The sequence below is a fragment of the Atractosteus spatula genome, chromosome 19, assembly GCF_055471065.1.
Source record: "Atractosteus spatula isolate fAtrSpa1 chromosome 19, fAtrSpa1.hap1, whole genome shotgun sequence".
In the NCBI taxonomy this organism is placed as follows: domain Eukaryota; kingdom Metazoa; phylum Chordata; class Actinopteri; order Semionotiformes; family Lepisosteidae; genus Atractosteus; species Atractosteus spatula.
The window spans coordinates 2,022,848-2,040,659 of NC_142724.1; the positions used below are offsets into that span (position 1 = coordinate 2,022,848).

At 49.3% G+C, this 17,812-nt stretch overlaps 1 protein-coding gene across 1 annotated transcript in view; it reads right to left on the bottom strand.

Moving 5' to 3' along the window:
* Positions 1 to 8,276: 8,276 nt before the first annotated feature.
* znf335 (zinc finger protein 335) overlaps positions 8,277 to 17,812 on the bottom strand; it is a 30,916-nt gene continuing 21,380 nt past the window's right edge. Inside the window, exons 26-41 of the mRNA XM_088937824.1 lie at positions 17,172 to 17,245; positions 16,809 to 16,969; positions 16,124 to 16,353; positions 15,557 to 15,656; positions 15,229 to 15,317; positions 14,310 to 14,578; positions 13,685 to 13,820; positions 12,842 to 13,045; positions 11,893 to 12,035; positions 11,525 to 11,667; positions 11,022 to 11,122; positions 10,549 to 10,635; positions 10,121 to 10,204; positions 9,632 to 9,697; positions 9,187 to 9,292; positions 8,277 to 8,984 (exon numbers count right to left, since the gene is read on the bottom strand). Coding sequence (XP_088793950.1) covers positions 8,860 to 8,984; positions 9,187 to 9,292; positions 9,632 to 9,697; positions 10,121 to 10,204; positions 10,549 to 10,635; positions 11,022 to 11,122; positions 11,525 to 11,667; positions 11,893 to 12,035; positions 12,842 to 13,045; positions 13,685 to 13,820; positions 14,310 to 14,578; positions 15,229 to 15,317; positions 15,557 to 15,656; positions 16,124 to 16,353; positions 16,809 to 16,969; positions 17,172 to 17,245 — 2,118 coding nt within the window. The 3' untranslated portion in view covers positions 8,277 to 8,859. The remainder of the gene's footprint in view (positions 8,985 to 9,186; positions 9,293 to 9,631; positions 9,698 to 10,120; positions 10,205 to 10,548; positions 10,636 to 11,021; positions 11,123 to 11,524; positions 11,668 to 11,892; positions 12,036 to 12,841; positions 13,046 to 13,684; positions 13,821 to 14,309; positions 14,579 to 15,228; positions 15,318 to 15,556; positions 15,657 to 16,123; positions 16,354 to 16,808; positions 16,970 to 17,171; positions 17,246 to 17,812) is intronic.

Here is a 17,812-nt window from a genome sequence, read left to right on the forward strand (position 1 = left end):
TCTGCCCCTTTCTGCAGGTCAGTAGCGTCTATTAGCAGTGCAGCTCTGGTGCAGTTCTCTGCTCTGTCAGTATGGCCTGCTGGACTGGGGCACCCCTGCACTGGCACTGGGGACCCCAGTTCTCTGTGACTGCTCTCTCAGTATGGGCTGAAGCCTGCTGGAGTGGGGACCCCAGTTCTCTGTGACTGCTCTCTCAGTATGGGCTGAAGCCTGCTGGACTGGGGCACCCCTGCACTGGCACTGGGGACCCCAGTTCTCTGTGGCTGCTCTCTCAGTATGGGCTGAAGCCTGCTGGAGTGGGGACCCCAGTTCTCTGTGGCTGCTCTCTCAGTATGGGCTGAAGCCTGCTGGACTGGGGCACCCCTGCACTGGCACTGGCGTGGCTCAGTTATATGCGATGATTGCGTATGACAGATGGGGGCCACGCGAAGTCGTCCACCGTCTCTGCTTTCTACAACGTACAGGGGTCTCCAGCCCCAGTCCAGCAGGGCTGGGGAGTCGCCCCAAAATGGAACCGTTTCGTGGTGATCAATCGAATTGGTGAATTGTTAAATAATGGAATTTGGAGACCAGGATGTGAGCACACTCACCCAGATCACCTGCTGTCCTGGTCAACAAGTGTCCCCAGTCTTTACACACAGTGACCTGGAAACGAGTGGGACAGAGATTCTCCGGGACCCTGAGGTCTGGGTGTGGTTACTCGGTCACACTACTAATAAACTTCTCCTTATTAACACCTATCTTATGTGTCTTGGCTGCAGTATTTCCGAAGGGATTTGGGATCTGGGATTTGGTCACTTTTCCAAGTGTCGGAGGCGCCCCTGTTCTAAAACGGGACGAGTCAGCTGCTCCTGCCGCGGGGCGACGGTCCCGCCTCGAGCTGTTAAATGACTACATGATTATATCCGGAGAAAACGCGGGACTGTTCTTGCCTTTCATGGCGCCGTGTCTGGAAGTCCTCTGTTCTGCAGGAATGCAGCCTCAGGAATCTGGGGGGGAGGCTGCCATCAGACCAGGGTCCCCGGACGGCGCAGTGTGCGCCCCACCCACGCCCCAGAAAAACCTGCAGCCCCGAAGCAGACCCCCTCCCTGGTGCACTGGACTGACTGACAGGCCCGCAGGTCCTTGACCAGATGCCTCCCTGCTTCACCCTCGCTTGCTGTGGGCTGGATCCCGTCTGCGCAGCGCGGCACGGCCAGCAGCCTGCAGCTCCCAGCCGGCCGCCCACTGGAGCTCAGCAGGTGTGAGCCTGGCCAGTACCTGGAGGGCAGACCTCCTGGGAAAGCTAAGGCTGCTGCTGGAAGAGGAGTTAGTGGGGCCAGCAGGGGGCGCTCACCCTGCGGTCTATGTGGGTCCTAATGCCCCAGTATAGTGACGGGGAAAAGATGCCGTCCTTCAGCTGAGACGTAAAACTGAGGTCCTGACTCTGTGGTCAATAAAAATCCTATGGTGTTTCTCAAAAAGAGTAGGGGTGTTACCCCGGTGTCCTGGCCAAATTTCCCCCTGGCCTTTACCCATCATGGCCTCCTAATAACTCCCCTCTCTAAACCGGCTTCATCACTCTGCTCTCCTCCCCACTGAGAGCTGCTGTGTGGGGAGCGTACTGGTGCATCATCCAGGTGGGTGGTATTATGATTATAGTAGTTCAGGTGGGGAGCTGAGTCAGCAGGCGTAGGCTGCAAAGGAACAAGTAATAGGTTTATTCCCTGCTGAGAAGAGGAGAGAGAAAACGCAACATTTCGGCTGTGGAGCCTTGTTCGGGTGTGAGGAAACAGTTACTGAAGAACTTAAAAAGCTCACACCCGAAGAAGGCTTCTTCTCTTCTCTTTTCAGCAGGGAATAAACCTACTGCTTATTATTCTTGCAGCAGAATCTGCCAGCATCATGCACGAGGCGTGGCAGACCGCTGTTCCTGACAGCAGCAGCTCAAGGGGAAGGGTGTGGCGTCTCCACTCGCTGTGCAGCGGACGTGAGGTGTCGAGGCTGACCAGATGGGACACCCAGCAGGGATCACTGCAGGATTCCTTCTTTTCCCTGCGTTTGTCCCAGAGGGGGATTGCCCACAGGTGACAAGCTGCGGGCCCGCGTGCTGTCGGGTGGGAGAACACTCCGGCTTGTCTGGGCTCTCTGTTCCAGCGGGTCTCTCCTGTCTCAGCAGGGATCTGGCTGGGCCAGATGCTGAGGTGGCAGCAGCACGGCGGCGGTGACAGGGGGCAGCTGTTCGCGCGGTGATCCGCCCCATATGCCACCAGCCCGCAGAGAGGCCGTTTTCACAGCAACCAGCTTGTAAACACGCTCCGCTGCTGTGGCGCTTTCTAGGCTACGTGTCCCAGAGCCAATCACCTGGCTCTTCAAAGGGACGATGTTGACTGGGGCAAACGGCGGGGGTGAGCCCGTGTAGAAATGGGGCAGCGGCTCTCTCTTCCGGCAGAGAGGCAGCTGGGATCAACGGGATTGTTCGTTCGGACAATGGTGTCTACCTGATCTTAATCCCACCGGCTCAGAAAGAGCCCGGGGATTCTCCGGGTTTAATAAGCGAAAGTGCTTGTATTATCAGGATTTGCGAAAGTGCCTTTGTGTTAATCTAAATTTATTGATCTTTCACTGCGTGGGTTTTGACATCTGTCACCAGGAGGACAGATAACCCCCTGCGCTCTGCTCTGCCTCTGGACTGCACGGTGAACCACGATGGAGGTTTTTATCCATCTCCAGAATCATGAAATAAGGATGCCATGGGCACCAAACTAGCCAACTAATTAATTTAAGTGAGCATGGAGCTGTGTCAGCATTCTCTAGCAGCACAGAGACGAGTAAAAGTTAGTTTCATGCTTTAAAAAAAAGACATTTCCGCTGTTACATTTTCTTCACGTGTGAGGCTAACAGCTGAGATGCTGCGTCTTCTGTCTGCTTTTTAGAGTGGGAATTAACCGTTTCTTGTTCTTAACTGCTCTGCTTACATATTTTACATTCAAAAGCCTTAAGTAATCCCCTCACTGGTATGTGAGAAATCTATTTTATAACTGATTTTAAAGAGCTATCTTGGCAAGGAAATATAGGTGCTGTTTTTGTATATTTATTTGCAATACTGGACAATACATAACTATATCGCTGTGTTTGTCTTACCCTCAGTGGGTGCCATAGTTACATGATATTGTGTATTTATGAACTTAAAAAGCAACAGTGAAGTTTGGCGAGATCAGTGTCTGGCCTTCGGACTCGTGGAAAACTCCAGGAAACTTTTCCTTGAGAGAGAGATACTGGTGTGGGTGGGACTGTGCACGTCAGTAAAGGCCCAGGAGCAGGCGCTGACTGAAGACAGAGGACAGCAGCACACGGCCGGGAGCAGACTGCATACACAGCCCATGTGAACAGCCCATTTTCACAACTGAGGCGAAAGCAAATCTTTCGCTACACCCCTTTGAACTGGAGTGTACCCTGAGAGCCTTACTGGTGCTCAGTTTTCAGGAAAACAGACAGAAGTAAGCATATCCCAGGGACTTCACTCGTGAATAACCTTTCAATGATTTGTGAATCAGGTCGACGAAAAAGTTAAACAGACATTTGCTTTTTATGCAAAAAGTGTAACCAACTGAGTGTCAGTCCCTGCAGATATCATTGTATTGTGTATCGATGTGCTTTGATTGCCAGTTTGGAAGACAGCAGTGAGTGATGCGTGTCAAGACCAGCCACTGCTGAGAACCTTCCCAACAGAGAGCTGCTGGTGTCTGCTGTAGCCACAGCCAGTAGTGTAGGTTCCCTGGCCTTTCACACGCTATGCTGTTTGCATGCATGCACATGCACAAAGGCTCGCCCGCTTATATAAGCCAGAAGGCACGGCAAAGCAAAACCAGATACCTCTCTTCCTACCTTTCACCTGTGAAATGACACAGCTTGAGCTCAGAACCGTCCTTGGCCAATCCATTTTTACTGCTGCATCTTGGGATTCCAACACTGCCTAAGTACTGTGGAGCCAACAGGATACATGAAACTCAGTCCTCGTGCACTGTGTGAACCCCATTCTTGCTAAACTAGACAACACCATTGAAAAGCGTAAGAGGCATTTTTGCATTTCTGCCGACTTTAACCAGAAGGGCAATACCTGCCTGCCCTCCAGAAATGCAAGAATATTTGATGTGCTGGTTATATTCATGCATTAGCATTTATATAATGTTCCAATGTGGAATACATATCCTAGAAACTACCAGAGGAAAAAGGTATCACATTAGGATGCACATTTTATAACACAGTGGGTCCAATTAAAATATTAAAACTGTTAAATTCCAGAGCTCTCGAATTTAATAAATAGCTTTTCTGCCAAATCCTTGGAAAACGTCCAGCACCCTCTGCACAAAAAAGCCACGTGTTCATAAAGAACATGCTTTAATGTGCCAGGAAGAGTGATAAAGGACACATACAGGACTTTCTGTCTGCTCCCTAACACCGTGCCTCTTGCTGTGGCCCTGGTGCAGCTAATCGAATTAGGTTTTGTAATTACTTCAAGATTAAATCCCAAAGCTGCATTTTTATAATTAAAGTCCAGAGTATCAGCGCTGAACTATAATAAAATTGTTTTAAAATGCCGGATTACAATGGTAAGTCTAGTGGGGCCAGCTGTGTGGATGAGCCGGCAGTATGAGATGAGATTTGCAGCAAAATCCCAGAGCGCACTGCTGCTCTTACGCTTGGATTACGGGCTTGTGTGGATTCAACATCCTGTAATCTGCCGATTAGCTGCTATAATCACCTGTAAATACAGGCTCTCCCCTCCCCGCAGTGCAGTACTGCCATGGCTGTGGTTTCAGGACACAATGTCACAGAGTACTGCTCTCTCCCTCATGCTCAGTCTTTCATTCAGTCTCAGCAGTTCAGCTTTAATGAATCTGACCTGACTTACCAGAGGTAAGAAGTTCATGGGAAACAAATGAGAAAAGAAATCGCCATTATCCTTTGAAAAGTGTCTTAATATTATACAGAAGATGTTGAAAAGCTGTTTTAATACTGTTAAATTCTCAATGTGATGGTATTTCCAAATGATACGAAATACATCGATTGTAGGTTTGTCCTACTGTGTATGACTGCAGGTCTGTGAACTACTGGAACGTGTTAATTTGCTGACAGTAGCTATTGTCTTAGGGAGTTACCGCTTGCACAGTACAGAGAAGAGAACAACATCATAGGATTTTGGATGATTTCAAATGTCTCCGCTTGTCGTCTGACAGGCCAGGTCCCTTAAAGGTTAGCAGAGTGTCTAAGTGACCTGCTGCACAGTGGAGCCGGTGGTGCAGAAGTAAACCAGTAGGTGGTGCACTTTCCTCTGAACAAGAAGTTCCTAACTTATTCCCCTGTCCAATGAGCACGGACACGGAGCAGGAGCAGGCAAGATCCTTCAGAACCTGATTACTTCCCACAAAAGATCCCGTATATCGGTGAGAGTAGGGGCGCTAACCCCTGTGACCTGGCTATATTCCACTCAAGGCCTGAACGACTTGGCTTCCTTGAAGGTCCTCCTTAATTCAACCGATGAAACTTCTCCACCTGTGGCTACTACACATCATACAGCTGAGTACAGAACTTCTGTGGTGGAAGACGTTGGTCATCTCCAATGTGTAAAATGATTTGGGTCCTTCGAGATGAAAAGCACTATGCAAAGGCAAATGCTCATTATTGGTAGTGGAGTGGACGACATGCATGTCATTCTATAAGTGGTGTAGCAGTGACTGGATACAAGGTGAACACATGCACGTACCTACACTGGTTTCAGCCTGCAACTCCTTACTTTCATATAACAAACAAAATGTTACATCCTGACTTGAGCCCTGCATGTCCCCGGCCATGAGCCAGTCCAGCGGTTATACATGCCATGTCCTTGTAATCATCAAACAGGGGTGTCGGAGCACAAGACAAAGTTCACCACACTGCACAGGTTAGCGGATTAGCTTTTATTCGTGACCTCCACGCTGCCTCTCCTGGTCAGTCTCTGTATAGCATCTTTTCTGGCCCTGTCATTCACAGAAGGAATAAAAAAAGACCAAGGCAACATCCCTATTTTGTTCTGCCCACTACAACTAAAAGAGCTATATTTTATACACCATTTACAGAGGGTACCTGTTTCTCGCTTTCGGCTTGTATATCACACTTCTGTGCCCCCACCTGGGATCGACAAGAACGCACCCAGTACGGCCCTCATCTTACATACTTCAAAATAATAAAAAAAAATACGATTTAAAAAAATAAATCATGAAAAAACAACCACAAAGAGACTAACACAAAGATAAAAATGTTTTTAAATGTAATACAACCTTGAGGAATCTGTTGGCACAGGGGTTTCCAGTCCTGGTCCTGAAGGTCCAAACACCGGCTGGGTTCTGCTCTAGCCCAGCTCTCTGGGATACAACCGGACCACTGATTGACGTAATTACGAGATGAAATTGAGCCGAGTGGCTGCTTTCAGCTCCTAAACATGTTGAGGCTGCTAGTAAACTCTCGTAACTATTGCGTTTATTCATGTAAAATTAACTAAAGTAGAAAACAAACTTGCCGGTATTCCAATCAAGCGTATCTTATTAGTGCAATTAAGACTTTAATTAAGTAATTAGGCTGGGAATGAAAACCGGCAGGTCTGTGGTCCTTCAGACCCGGACTGGGAACCCATGAGGTCACGGATTCTACCTCTTCGATCACAAAATGATCAAAACAGATTAATTGTACACCGGATTGTCTATCTTGTTGTTGAAGGAGTTGACCCTACCTTTAATGAGCAGCAAGACTTGGGAAAAAAAAGCCCTCAGCCGGCTCTTTAAATCTGCAAGGTCAAATCCCTGGATTTCATAACAGAAAGAAACACAATTCGTTTTTCTTCTTTCGGTTCCCTGGTCATTTAGTGCGATGTTTTCCTTTTCACAGATCGGCTATTCGTTACAGCTCGCCGTGTGAGAAGCTCGATCTCACAGTAACACTGCCATCTGCTGGCGATACAACTACATTGTGCAAAACACACTTCCGCGTTCCCTTTTTACGGGTATCTCATTTTGAAAGCACGCGTGGGGGTTTAAAGTTAATACATTTCATATCGAGGATGGCCAGTCATGGCGCTGAACTGCACAGTCAGTCAGATGTTAAAGGGCTACTCTCATATTGCCAATTTCCAAAAATGCAATGCAATTTGCAAAATTAAACGACAATTACAGGAAAAATTACAATTCACACTAGATTTTTTAGTAAAGAAATCAAGATATCTTTCCGAGTGAAAGCACAATTGACCAAAAACCTCCATCTGGAACAGGTCTTTATAGACTGACTGATAAAACCAAACCAGCTGTGTCCATCCAGCGCCATACTGGCTGGTTCCTAAACCTCTCCTCTGCGCCCTGCATCCGGTAACCCTGTACAGCTGGCTCATGCAACACCAGCAGCCCCTGGAGCAGATAAGACCAGTCTGATCAGGCAGCGACCCCGGACAAAGGTGATTATTGCATGATTCATACATTTTCCTGCATTTTGGAAATGCAGTTTCTCACATACAGAACCTCTAGGAGTTCATATTTTTCTCCCAGCAGGCTATTTGCAATGAAAGAGAGACTGGTACTTTTAAGGTGCAAAGGTAAGTGTTATGTCATAAAAGCGATCTCTCAGGGAACTGCAAATGAGATCATAGCATCACAAGCCATACACAACACTTGTCAAAAGCATCTGGAATTTTAAATTATACAGGTCCTTTTTTTTTTACTTACAGGATTAAAGACGAATTATTATGGTTGTGCAGAAAGGAGCACACACCGGTCTTTCTAGCACTGAATAATGGGTTTGCAATTCATCTCTTATTTACAATGCAAGCAATGATCTGCAGATCCTAACCCAGCCCTACAAAATGAGCTCTCAGCCAGTATGTACGTTATACAGATGGTTTTGGTCCTCCCGCGTGTGGAGTTTATTAAGAGAGAAGAGGGAAGCGGTGTTGATGTGCAAGCTCAATGGGAACGAACAGAGGTTAATTCCACACTGCTGAACACCTTCATAGCTGAACTTCGTTGGTTTCCCTTCTTTTCACTTTGCAGCGTGGACTTAACTTCTACTTGTTCCCTACATAGACACTCCCGAATAACAGCAACAGAGTTTTGCAATTTCATAAGGTCCTACAGTATGTGTGTGACTGGATGTACATTACTTTAAACACTATGAACACCCGATCACAAAAAAACGACATTAGAAGTGACTCCAGCTGTTTATTTGCCATTTCTGTTTCTGATTGAATTTTCTTTCTTTTCTATTCTTCTGAATTTAGGAAGTAAAGGTTTCTTTGGTATCAGCTCTCAGCTTAAATCTTAAATCTGCTCTTTCATCAGTGTGCAGCACTGCACCTGCTCTCAAGTGTCTGTCTACTTGCACTAAAAAGAAAATCAAGAATTCTTGCATAAATTGCGTTGTAACTATGTTAATATCTCATATTGACATCAATATTTACAAAATCTCTTAAATATATTCAATTGAAAAGAAACCACAGAAACTCTCACCAGGGGCTTCCCCTTATTCCTACCAGTTTAAGACTCGGCTACAGCCTAAGACTGGACAAGGCATCTCAAGAATAAATGAATTTGAAAAGACTGCCATAATCATTTTGTAGTGCTTTTACAGTTTCAGGTAATCTTGTTAGTAATTTGGACCATAACCTCCAAGCAGGAAGAAGTTTCTGTTTCTGCCCATTTCTGTGATCTCCAGTCACGTCCTGCTACAGAGACCCCTGAGAAAAAAAGGATCCCACCAGGAGGAGAACAGGCAGCAGCAGTGTTCTGAAAGTGCAGCTTCCAGCCCCCAGCAGCAGGGGGCAGTGTGTGATCATCCGACACCCAGACCAGGCCTCTCCTAGTCTTCCGTGATGGTGATGACATCATACTGGATCCCCTGCTGCTGCATCTGCTCCAGCTGCTCGGGCGTGGCCTCCGTGGCGTAGACAGTCTGGGCCTGCGCCATCGCCGCGTCTGCAACAGCTGGGGAGCCCAGAGCAAACAAAGCCACCTTTCAACCACCTGCATCACTTCAAGCGCACCATATCAGAATCTCTTGGCTGGATCGTAATGCAGAAATGTGATCTTGAAATCGCCCACCCGATGATGCGAGCAGGCTTATAAGTGAGGGATATGGAGAGCTGGAGGGGGGGGGGGGGGGAGATGCCGGCGTGGGACCACCCACCTGTCACAGCAGAATGGGCCGCAGCTTCCAGGTCCTCCTGAGTCACGATCTGCTGCTCCGAGCTGATGGGAACGTACTGAATCTGCCCATCGTGGGTCACCGCAATCTGAACAGCAGGCAAAGCAAGCCTTTGTCAGTACTTCAGGTAACCAGGTCTAGTGCTACTGCTCAACAGGACCTGCGGAACTTCCCCCCTTTCAAGAATTTGTCTTGGCATATGAAAGGCCTTGTACACGGTGCAGTTCAATGAACTTGAGATGACTCTCTGCTTAGAGTTTCGTCTGAACACCTCCTTCAGAAATGAACGTGCAGCTCCCTAGGTGTGCACCACATGCCAAACGAATGCCTTCTTCAAATTAAGGAGAACAGTGGTGGTGATGGGTTGGAAGTTTTTTAGTTCAAACCCTGAATGTGTTTCTGTTGCATTTTACTGGACCAGGCTTACCTGCTGCTCCTGCAGAAAAGCTCCATCCTGATCGTACTGGATGTGTGCTATCTGCCCATCTTGCATCTGCAAATAAAACACACACCTCACTGTCAGCAGAGAACGGCCTTCACTACTGGGTGTTAATTAAGGAGAAATATGACCAATTTGACTGTCTTCTGATTTCATACTGTACAACGATCAGGTTTGCAGAACACGTCCGAAATCTACAAAGCTATGTTGTGGAAGCCATCACCCTGGCTTCGTTCAACAACCAACTGAATGAGACCTCCTTATCAATTAGCTACTAGCAATCAAATGAGTCAAACAAGGCCAATGGCCTTCTCTCACTGGCAGCCTTTTTTGTTCCAAGCTCCTACCCTTTTTTGGGGGAGGAGGAGCTCTGCTGTGGAAGTTAAACAGGTTTAAAAACACACCGACTGTGTGTGTGCACATCAGCCCTCCTGTTCTGGGAGTGTCTCCATTCCTGCAGGTGTCTGGAAAGTGTACCTGGATGTGGTTGCCCTCGGATACCACCACATACTCCTGAGGAATGAGATGTTGGACCCCATCCTGTGAGATGATGTACTGGACCTGCACGGCAATGAGAAAGAGTAATGTCACAGAATGCCCTCTGGGAGACAACAACCACCAAATGACCGGCCAATCCATCTTCATCTACGTGCTGTCATGAACACCACACATGCGCCGTCAATGGACTGAGATTTGTGCTCTAATGTCAAATTCACACCTCTACACAGGCATCACATCTAGCCCTGAAACAACCCCTCCTCTGAAATACAGCACCATCCCGCATCAAGAAATCTAGACTGCTAAACAAATCAGTTTCTCAGGGAGTTTTCACTCCAAAACAGATACCTGGCTCCTTTCTGGAGCGCGCTGACGGACACCATTCTCAGCACAGTCAAGCTCCTTACCTCAGTCACCTGGTTTTCCGCAGCCACCAGGTGCTGAACTGTCTGTCCGTCCACCGTGGTGATCTGCTGGATATACGTAGTCTCCCCCTGCAAAGAAAAATCTTTCCTAAGATCTTTCCCAATACTCCCAACAGACTGGGAAGACAAAGATCAAATGTGATCTGAGGGCTTTTCGTAATTCCACGCCATTCTATCTGGTATGTGAGCATTAGACTGGCCACGCTTTAAAGAACAGGAGATTGGGTTTATTAAGGAACGAGAAATTATGAAGAATGAATGGCATTCAGCAGGATGGATGAGGTAATGAACGTGCAAGGTGTTGACATTATACAGCTTTGCTGGCATATTAGAAGAAGCACTAGACTTGGCAGCCAAACCTGGCTGATGTACTGCTTGTCTCTTGACTGGCTGGCAGGCCAGCCACAGGGGCGACGTGCTCCACACGCACTGCCGGAGCCCTCCTTGTGCTCTACCTGGTCAGACAGGGGCTGCTCCTGAGCCACGATGATGTGCTCCTGCCCCAGCGCCTGCTGCAGCCTCTCGGGGGAGATCACCGTCTGCCCAGCCTGCAGAGCTGCCGCGCGGAACGCAGAAGGAGAGAGAAGCAGGGGGAAACTTGTCAGGCGCGACAAGCGCGTCGGTCACGTCTGATGTGTTCTCGGCGTAAGCCGAGCGGCAGATCAGCTACTGCCAACAGCCTGCGAACCGGATATCTCAAGACATGAACTTGTGTGCTTCATCCTGGCCAATCATGGCTGCATGCACTTCTCGTGTCATCCAACCTAAAACTTTTTAGATCTGTCATAATCCAAGATACATGGTCCCTAACTAAATCTCAGTAAGAAGATGCAAAGTGCACCAGGAGACAGATATGAAGCCACCAGTTAGTTTTTAATTAGAAGCACTCTGGGGACTTGTCACAGGTCAAGGTGATTACGGCAACGACACCTGAATGGGTTCAAGGAAACGTGCTTACTCTGGAGTGTGGCCAGGGCCTCCTCTTCCCCGTTGATGATGATGGCCTTGTGGGAGGCGGCCCCGAATCGCGTCTTGCGCGGAGAGGGATCCAGGCTATGCAGCCTCTCCATGTGGAACTTGAGGTGTCCGTTGCGGTTAAACCTGGGGAGGCACAAGAGTACGACGGCCACGTCACATTGGTACGATTTAGACATTTCCTTGACATGAACACACGCAGTGAGAGGAAATGAACGTTTATACCAGTTGCTGAAGGCAGGGGAGTGGAAGGTTATAATAAAATGTTTTTTTGACTGTTTTCTGTGTGTGGCAAGCCAGGTACGGCGTGCAAGAGTGTAAGAGCAGCTGAGAGAGAGACAGGGAGGTCACCTCTGTCCGCAGACGTCGCAGGCGAAGGGTTTCTCGTTGGTGTGGGTCATCATGTGCCGGCGCAGATCCTTCTTGTTCTTGGAGGCGAAGCTGCAGTGGTAACACTTGTGGGGTCGGAGGTCAGCGTGCTGCATCATGTGATCCTGAAGACAGTGTCCGAGGGGGGAGGCGACATGCAAAATCACAGACTTCAGTCAGTCATGTTTCCCCAATGAACAAGGAGGAATGGGGCTAAATGAGGCAGTGTTTAGGGTTGAACAGGCAGTATGCTGGCAGCACGTAACAAAGATCTAAAAAAAACATTGGTTAAACACATATGCATTAAGGGTGTGTCGAATCCAACTGTTCCAAATAATCTTTCTTTTGGCCCTTTTCTGAAATAACATACGACTACTCAAAGCTGTGAACCTTTTAATTCTCGCGATCAGTCTCTGCCATGAGTTAGCAGTCCCCAGAGTGCTTCTAATTAAAAAATAACTTATGGCTTTATATCTGACTTCTGGTGCACTTTCCATCTTACTGACCTTCAAGTTAGAGATCATGTATGTTGGATTACGACGGATCTAAAAAGTTTTAGGTTGAAGGACAGGAGAAGTGCATTCAGCAATGATAGTCCAAGAAAAAGCCTGTCGTTCCCTTTAAATAGAAAGCATCCCACAGACTGCACACAGCAGAAGATAAGTTCATAGTTTACCGTGTGAAGTATTACTGCGTACAATAGAAAGGTGAAAAGTCACAGAGGGTTTTAAAGGAAAAATCACTCAGACAACTAGATGTTGCAAAGCACAGAATATGCAGTTTAAGTGATCGATACAATATTCCATATTTTGATCTTTCAAAGTGGTCGTGCAAATATAAAAACCAACAGCCACAAGCTGACATGCGCAACATGAAAGAACATGGTGAGCTGAGAGGCCAAGCTTGCCTGGCAGAGAACAGCGAGACTGACCCTGACGTCTGGCCAGGAGGGCGCGGTGAAGGTGCAGTCGGGACACTTGAAAACGTGGGGGCCGATGTGCGCCCTCTTGTGGCTCTCCATGTCAGCGCGGCCGAGGAAGGAGGCCTTGCAGATCTTGCAGGAGAATTTCTTGGAGCTGAGCTGCTGCTGGGGGGAGGACCCTGAAGGTGGGGAACTGGTTGTCTTGCTGCTCAGCTGAGGAGCAGAGCAAAGACAGCAGCTGTTTCAAGGTTCAGCCATGGACACACGGAATTCACCCCCTCATCCTCTGATTGCCTTCCCCAGCATTTAGTTAAGTTCTATAAAATCACTTTATTGGCCCTATACAATTTCTAGCATTAGGTATTTGTCTTTTTTGCATACCCCAGCTAGCTCTCCATGAGACACACAGACACGGAGAGACGCTTGGGGTCAGAGCACAGGGTCAGCCATTGTACAGCGCCCCTGGAGCAGTTGGGGTTAAGGGCCTTGCTCAGGGGCCCAAGGGAGTAGGATTCCTCTGCCGGCTGTGGGATACGAACCGGCAACCTTCCAGCCACAGGCGCAGATCCTGAGCCACAGAGCCACCGCTCCGCCCTTTAAATAAGTTAAATTAAGGGGTACCAACTAGATTAAGCATTTGTTCATATCCAAAAACATGACCACAAGCAATAAAAGGGTCAGTGAAAGCTGAGTTTTTGTTTTGAATATCTGCAGATACCATTACATCAGCGCACTCACTGGCAAGAAGATGCATCCCAAGTCTGCACAACGGTGGAAGTGCTGCAAGTGGGAAAAGCACGTCAGCGTTCCCTGCGGCTGTGCCCCCGGCAGGTGACCCGCGCCCGGCCTTACCTCCACCTGCTGCAGCGTGCCCGCGCTCAGCCCCGAGGCCAGGTAGTATTTGCCCCCGTGCTCCTTCAGGGTCCCGGAAAGAGAGCTGCTGCTCACCACCACGGGCCGCGCCCTCTCCGGGCTGCCATCTGCACTGCTGCGGAGACACACACAGCCGGGGGGTGCAGTGAGGCCTGGCGTCTGAGCGGGGCGACCAGCGGAAACCCTCTCCTCCAATCAGGTGAGGTCCGGATGTAATGGACCTTTCCCTTTCATTAGTTATTATTTCTCAAGTTTTCACTCTCACAATTAACTCTTCAATATTCTGACCAAGAGCAGGATAGATATTTTACATGGAATACGCTTTTCAGGGGTATAGTGTCTTTCAAGAGCAAGCATGAATATTTATCATCTTTGGCCAATTCACAACACTACCAAAGAATAACTGTCTAAATGCTTGATGGGATACCCTCCGGCTCCCCCTCTGACCCTGAACCGGATGTAGCAGTAAGTGAACAAATGGAGAGGCTGATTTCCATAACAGGCCGACAGCTAACTTCTTGATTTAAACATCTCCCTGGTAGCCCAAGCCCCTCCTCAGTGCTGTCTCAGCTCCGAAGCTGGGCAGCGGGGCTGCGGTCCATACCTGTAGACCGTAGAGGTGCTGTGGATCTCCTCGGCAGTCTGCTCCACCACACTGAAGTCCCCGGCGCCCGGGTAGGCGTTGATGGCGATCTGGGCGATCCCTGTGCCCGCCTCCGTGGGCCCGGGTGCGAAGGCCTCCTGCACCAGGGTTTCTCCGTGCTCGCTCACGTGGAACGTGACCACCTTCTGTGGCTGGGCGGGGGGCTGCTGGGCAGAGCCCACCTCCTCCCCCTCCAGTCCTCCTGCCTCATCTGATTTCAGCACAGCCACCTGTGTGGGGAGACAGCAGGTAAAGGTACACCATGTGGCTGTACCACGTGCTGTACCTGACCGTTTTGATTGCTGCACATCTTTTTGTTTTTCCTGACTGTTGTGAATCTTCATTCGTAATGCTTTTATTAGGTGTTTAATCGACGTCCTAGGGTCCAGGCAGGATCCTGCTGCAAAACTGAGTGTAGGGGTCATTTCTAGAAAGGAGACTGGGAATGTACGCCCAAGCCCAGGGTTTAAGAGACTGAACTGAGCATCCCCTGTCCCTGGAAAGGCTAGAAGAGCTGTTGTTAAGTTTTAAACATGTTAAATATTTAGATTCAAAGCCTACATCACTTAAACTGAGCAAATCAAACAGCATACTGTTTACAGGAACTCTGTCTACAAGCTGTCCAAACAGCAAGCTCAGAACTTAGCTGAGCGGCAATCACAAATGATGGCCCAGAACAAGCCAACAGCAAAGCGATCACAATTTCAGCTTAATAAATCTCACTGTCCTTTGCTCTAGGTTACCATCACCTGCAGCAGGTGCAAAACGAACAAGGTGAAGCGAGTGTTTAAGATGCGATTTAATGCTACCGGCCCCTGGCAGGGCCCGTCTGAAGCTGTGGCAAGGGGTCGCTTTGGGGACGAGTGTGACGGTACCGTACCTGCAGGGAGTTGCCCGCCAGCTCTCGGGGGTTGCTCATGTTCAGAAGCAGGTCCAACGCGTTCTGGGCAGACAGGTCAGTGGTCCCTGCTGCAGGGAACATTCAACAGGGAGCTGAACACTGATACCTCGCACCGGCGCATAAGGTCCAAACTTTCATACCTTTGCACGCTTTATTACAGCGATCGGAACTGGATGAAGCAGTTAAGAGAATGAATGGAGAGGTTGACTTCCATACTCCTTACTCCAGGAGAGAAAAAGAAAAGCTTTCCTCAGCCTGGTCTCCTAGGTGACTTATTTTGTCTGCTGTAGGAAAGTCTCCGGCTCACCTTGCTCGTAGATAATAGTGGCATTTTCCAGGGAGTCTTGAGAGACCCCAGAGTTCCCCACCGGCTGCATCGCTTGAAAGGCGACCTGCTCCATCGAGACCTTCCAACAGCCGTGTCAAAGAAAAAAGAGAGAGATAGAATGAGTTGGACTGAACCGGCCACTCCTCATGGGGGCCAGTCTGCCACCTCATGTTTGTAAACTTTCTGACGTTCTTATCAGGCCCCTGTGAAACCAAAGGCTAAGCTGCTCTTTTCTCTCATCGCCATGTTTTCCTCTCCCAGTATTTCCCTGAGCCCTGCTCCTGCGTGACCTCACCCTCATACTTTCATAGCCATGTTGCTGCTGATGCACTCTGTATGTTACCAGCGGCACCCCTGCCCCCTGGGCCCCCCCCGCCGACCACGCCCACAGCCCAGACCCTGCCCCTGCCCCCTGGGCCCCACCCTAACCATGCTCACAGCCCAGAACCCACCCCCTGACCGCAGCCCAGACCACGCCCCCGCCCCATGGGCCCCGCCCCTGACCCCCTCCCCGACCACGCCCCCCAGCCCAGACCCCGCCCTTACGATGGGCCCGCGGATGCCTTCCTGCACTGCCTGCGTGTGGTCGTGCTGCTGCTTGAGCTCCTCGATCTGCTGCAGGGTGAAGAAGGGGCGGCGGCGGCGGGGCGGCTCCTCGGGGTGCAACCTGCACCACTCCTCGAAGGTCTCGGGGTGCCGGCACTGCACGTGGAGGCGCAGGTTCTTCTTGTGCTTCGTCATGAAGTGGCAGAAGTCGCAGGAGAACGGCTTCTCTCCTGGTGGGGGGGGGTAAAGGGCAAAGAAATGAGCCTCGTACACAAACCTCCTTCGTCGGGTCCAGTCAGGATTCAACCTAAGCCAGCAGACGGCACACCACAAACCCGGCACCTGAGGCCGGGCTCCCTTTTAGAGAACCAAAGGCCCTGGCTCTGTAAAGCCAGTTTGCACAGTGGGATCAACATTTCCAAAGACTCTCAGCTGCACTTTTATGTGCACAAGCTGAATCTGTCATTCGTCATCTTGCCGAATCTTGCGTTTCTTGCGCCGCTGCGATCTGACAAGGAAAAAACGATCCCGAGGCTGGCCCCAGCAAGGCTTTGATGCGATAGTGGCACGATCTGAGCTGGATGCAAGCTGCTCTTTGCTTTCCGAAACGCCTTCAGCGGCAGCACTACAAGACAGAAAGGCACGGCTGTTCATCAGAGCAGAGCCAGGGCCACTTTCTCCTCACCGGTGTGTTTGATGGCCATGTGCGACACCAGGAAGTCCTCCTTGGTGGTGGAGTACTTGCAGTAGTCGCACTTGAAGGGCTTGTCGCTGGTGTGGGACAGCTGGTGGTTGAGCAGAAGCTTCTTGTTGTCACACGTGTACTCACAGAACTCGCACTTGAACCTGACAAGGGAAGACCAGCAGAGGTGGAATTTTAAATTTGCATACATAAGACAGCCTGTCTGTATCTTAAAACCACATGTAACACCAAAGAACAGTAAAATACATAATTGCAATAAATTACTACAGAGCGGTATTCTGCTCCTTATACTAATAAGAGTAGAAATAAAAGGTACGGGTATTATCAGAAATAGCTTGCTCTGACCTGTTCCCATAGCTCTGGATGTGTGTGAGGAGATGCATCTTGAAGGTGTAGCGTTTCTTAAATGACTTCCCACACTGCAGGGCCAAAGCAAAAGACACAATGTGTGAGACAGGTTTCAGAAGCACGTTTTGCAAACCAGAGCTAGCCCATCTAGTCCATTTGCCTCCGAGTGTCTCAGCAAGCTGTTTCTTGACGTCTTTCATAGCACGGCTGCACAGCTTGTTCCAGACCCCCACAATCCTTTGTGTTGCCCCCCTGCTTCTCGGCGTTTAAAAATTCTTTCGGATTCTGACCAGGCTACCACCGCGTAGGGCCACTGTCTCCTGTGATGTACTGTAGCAACAGGCAGAATTCAGAGCAGTGAGGCGCAGTGAAATCATGGCCAAAGCATGGTAAGGTGTGGAAAGGTATGGTAAATCAGTGTACACACTGTGGAAAACATGGTGAAAGCAAGGCATGGTACACGGGACTGTTGCAATGCTGGTAACACTGTACAGATTCGGGCTGGTATTAATGAGGCAACTCAGCCGTCACTGAAGCAGTAAAATAATCACAAACCGTGAGGCACATCCTCTGTTAAATGCGCAAGTGCTTGAGCTTTGTTTTAAGGGAACTGCTAACAGTGTTTGCAAAAACTCGCA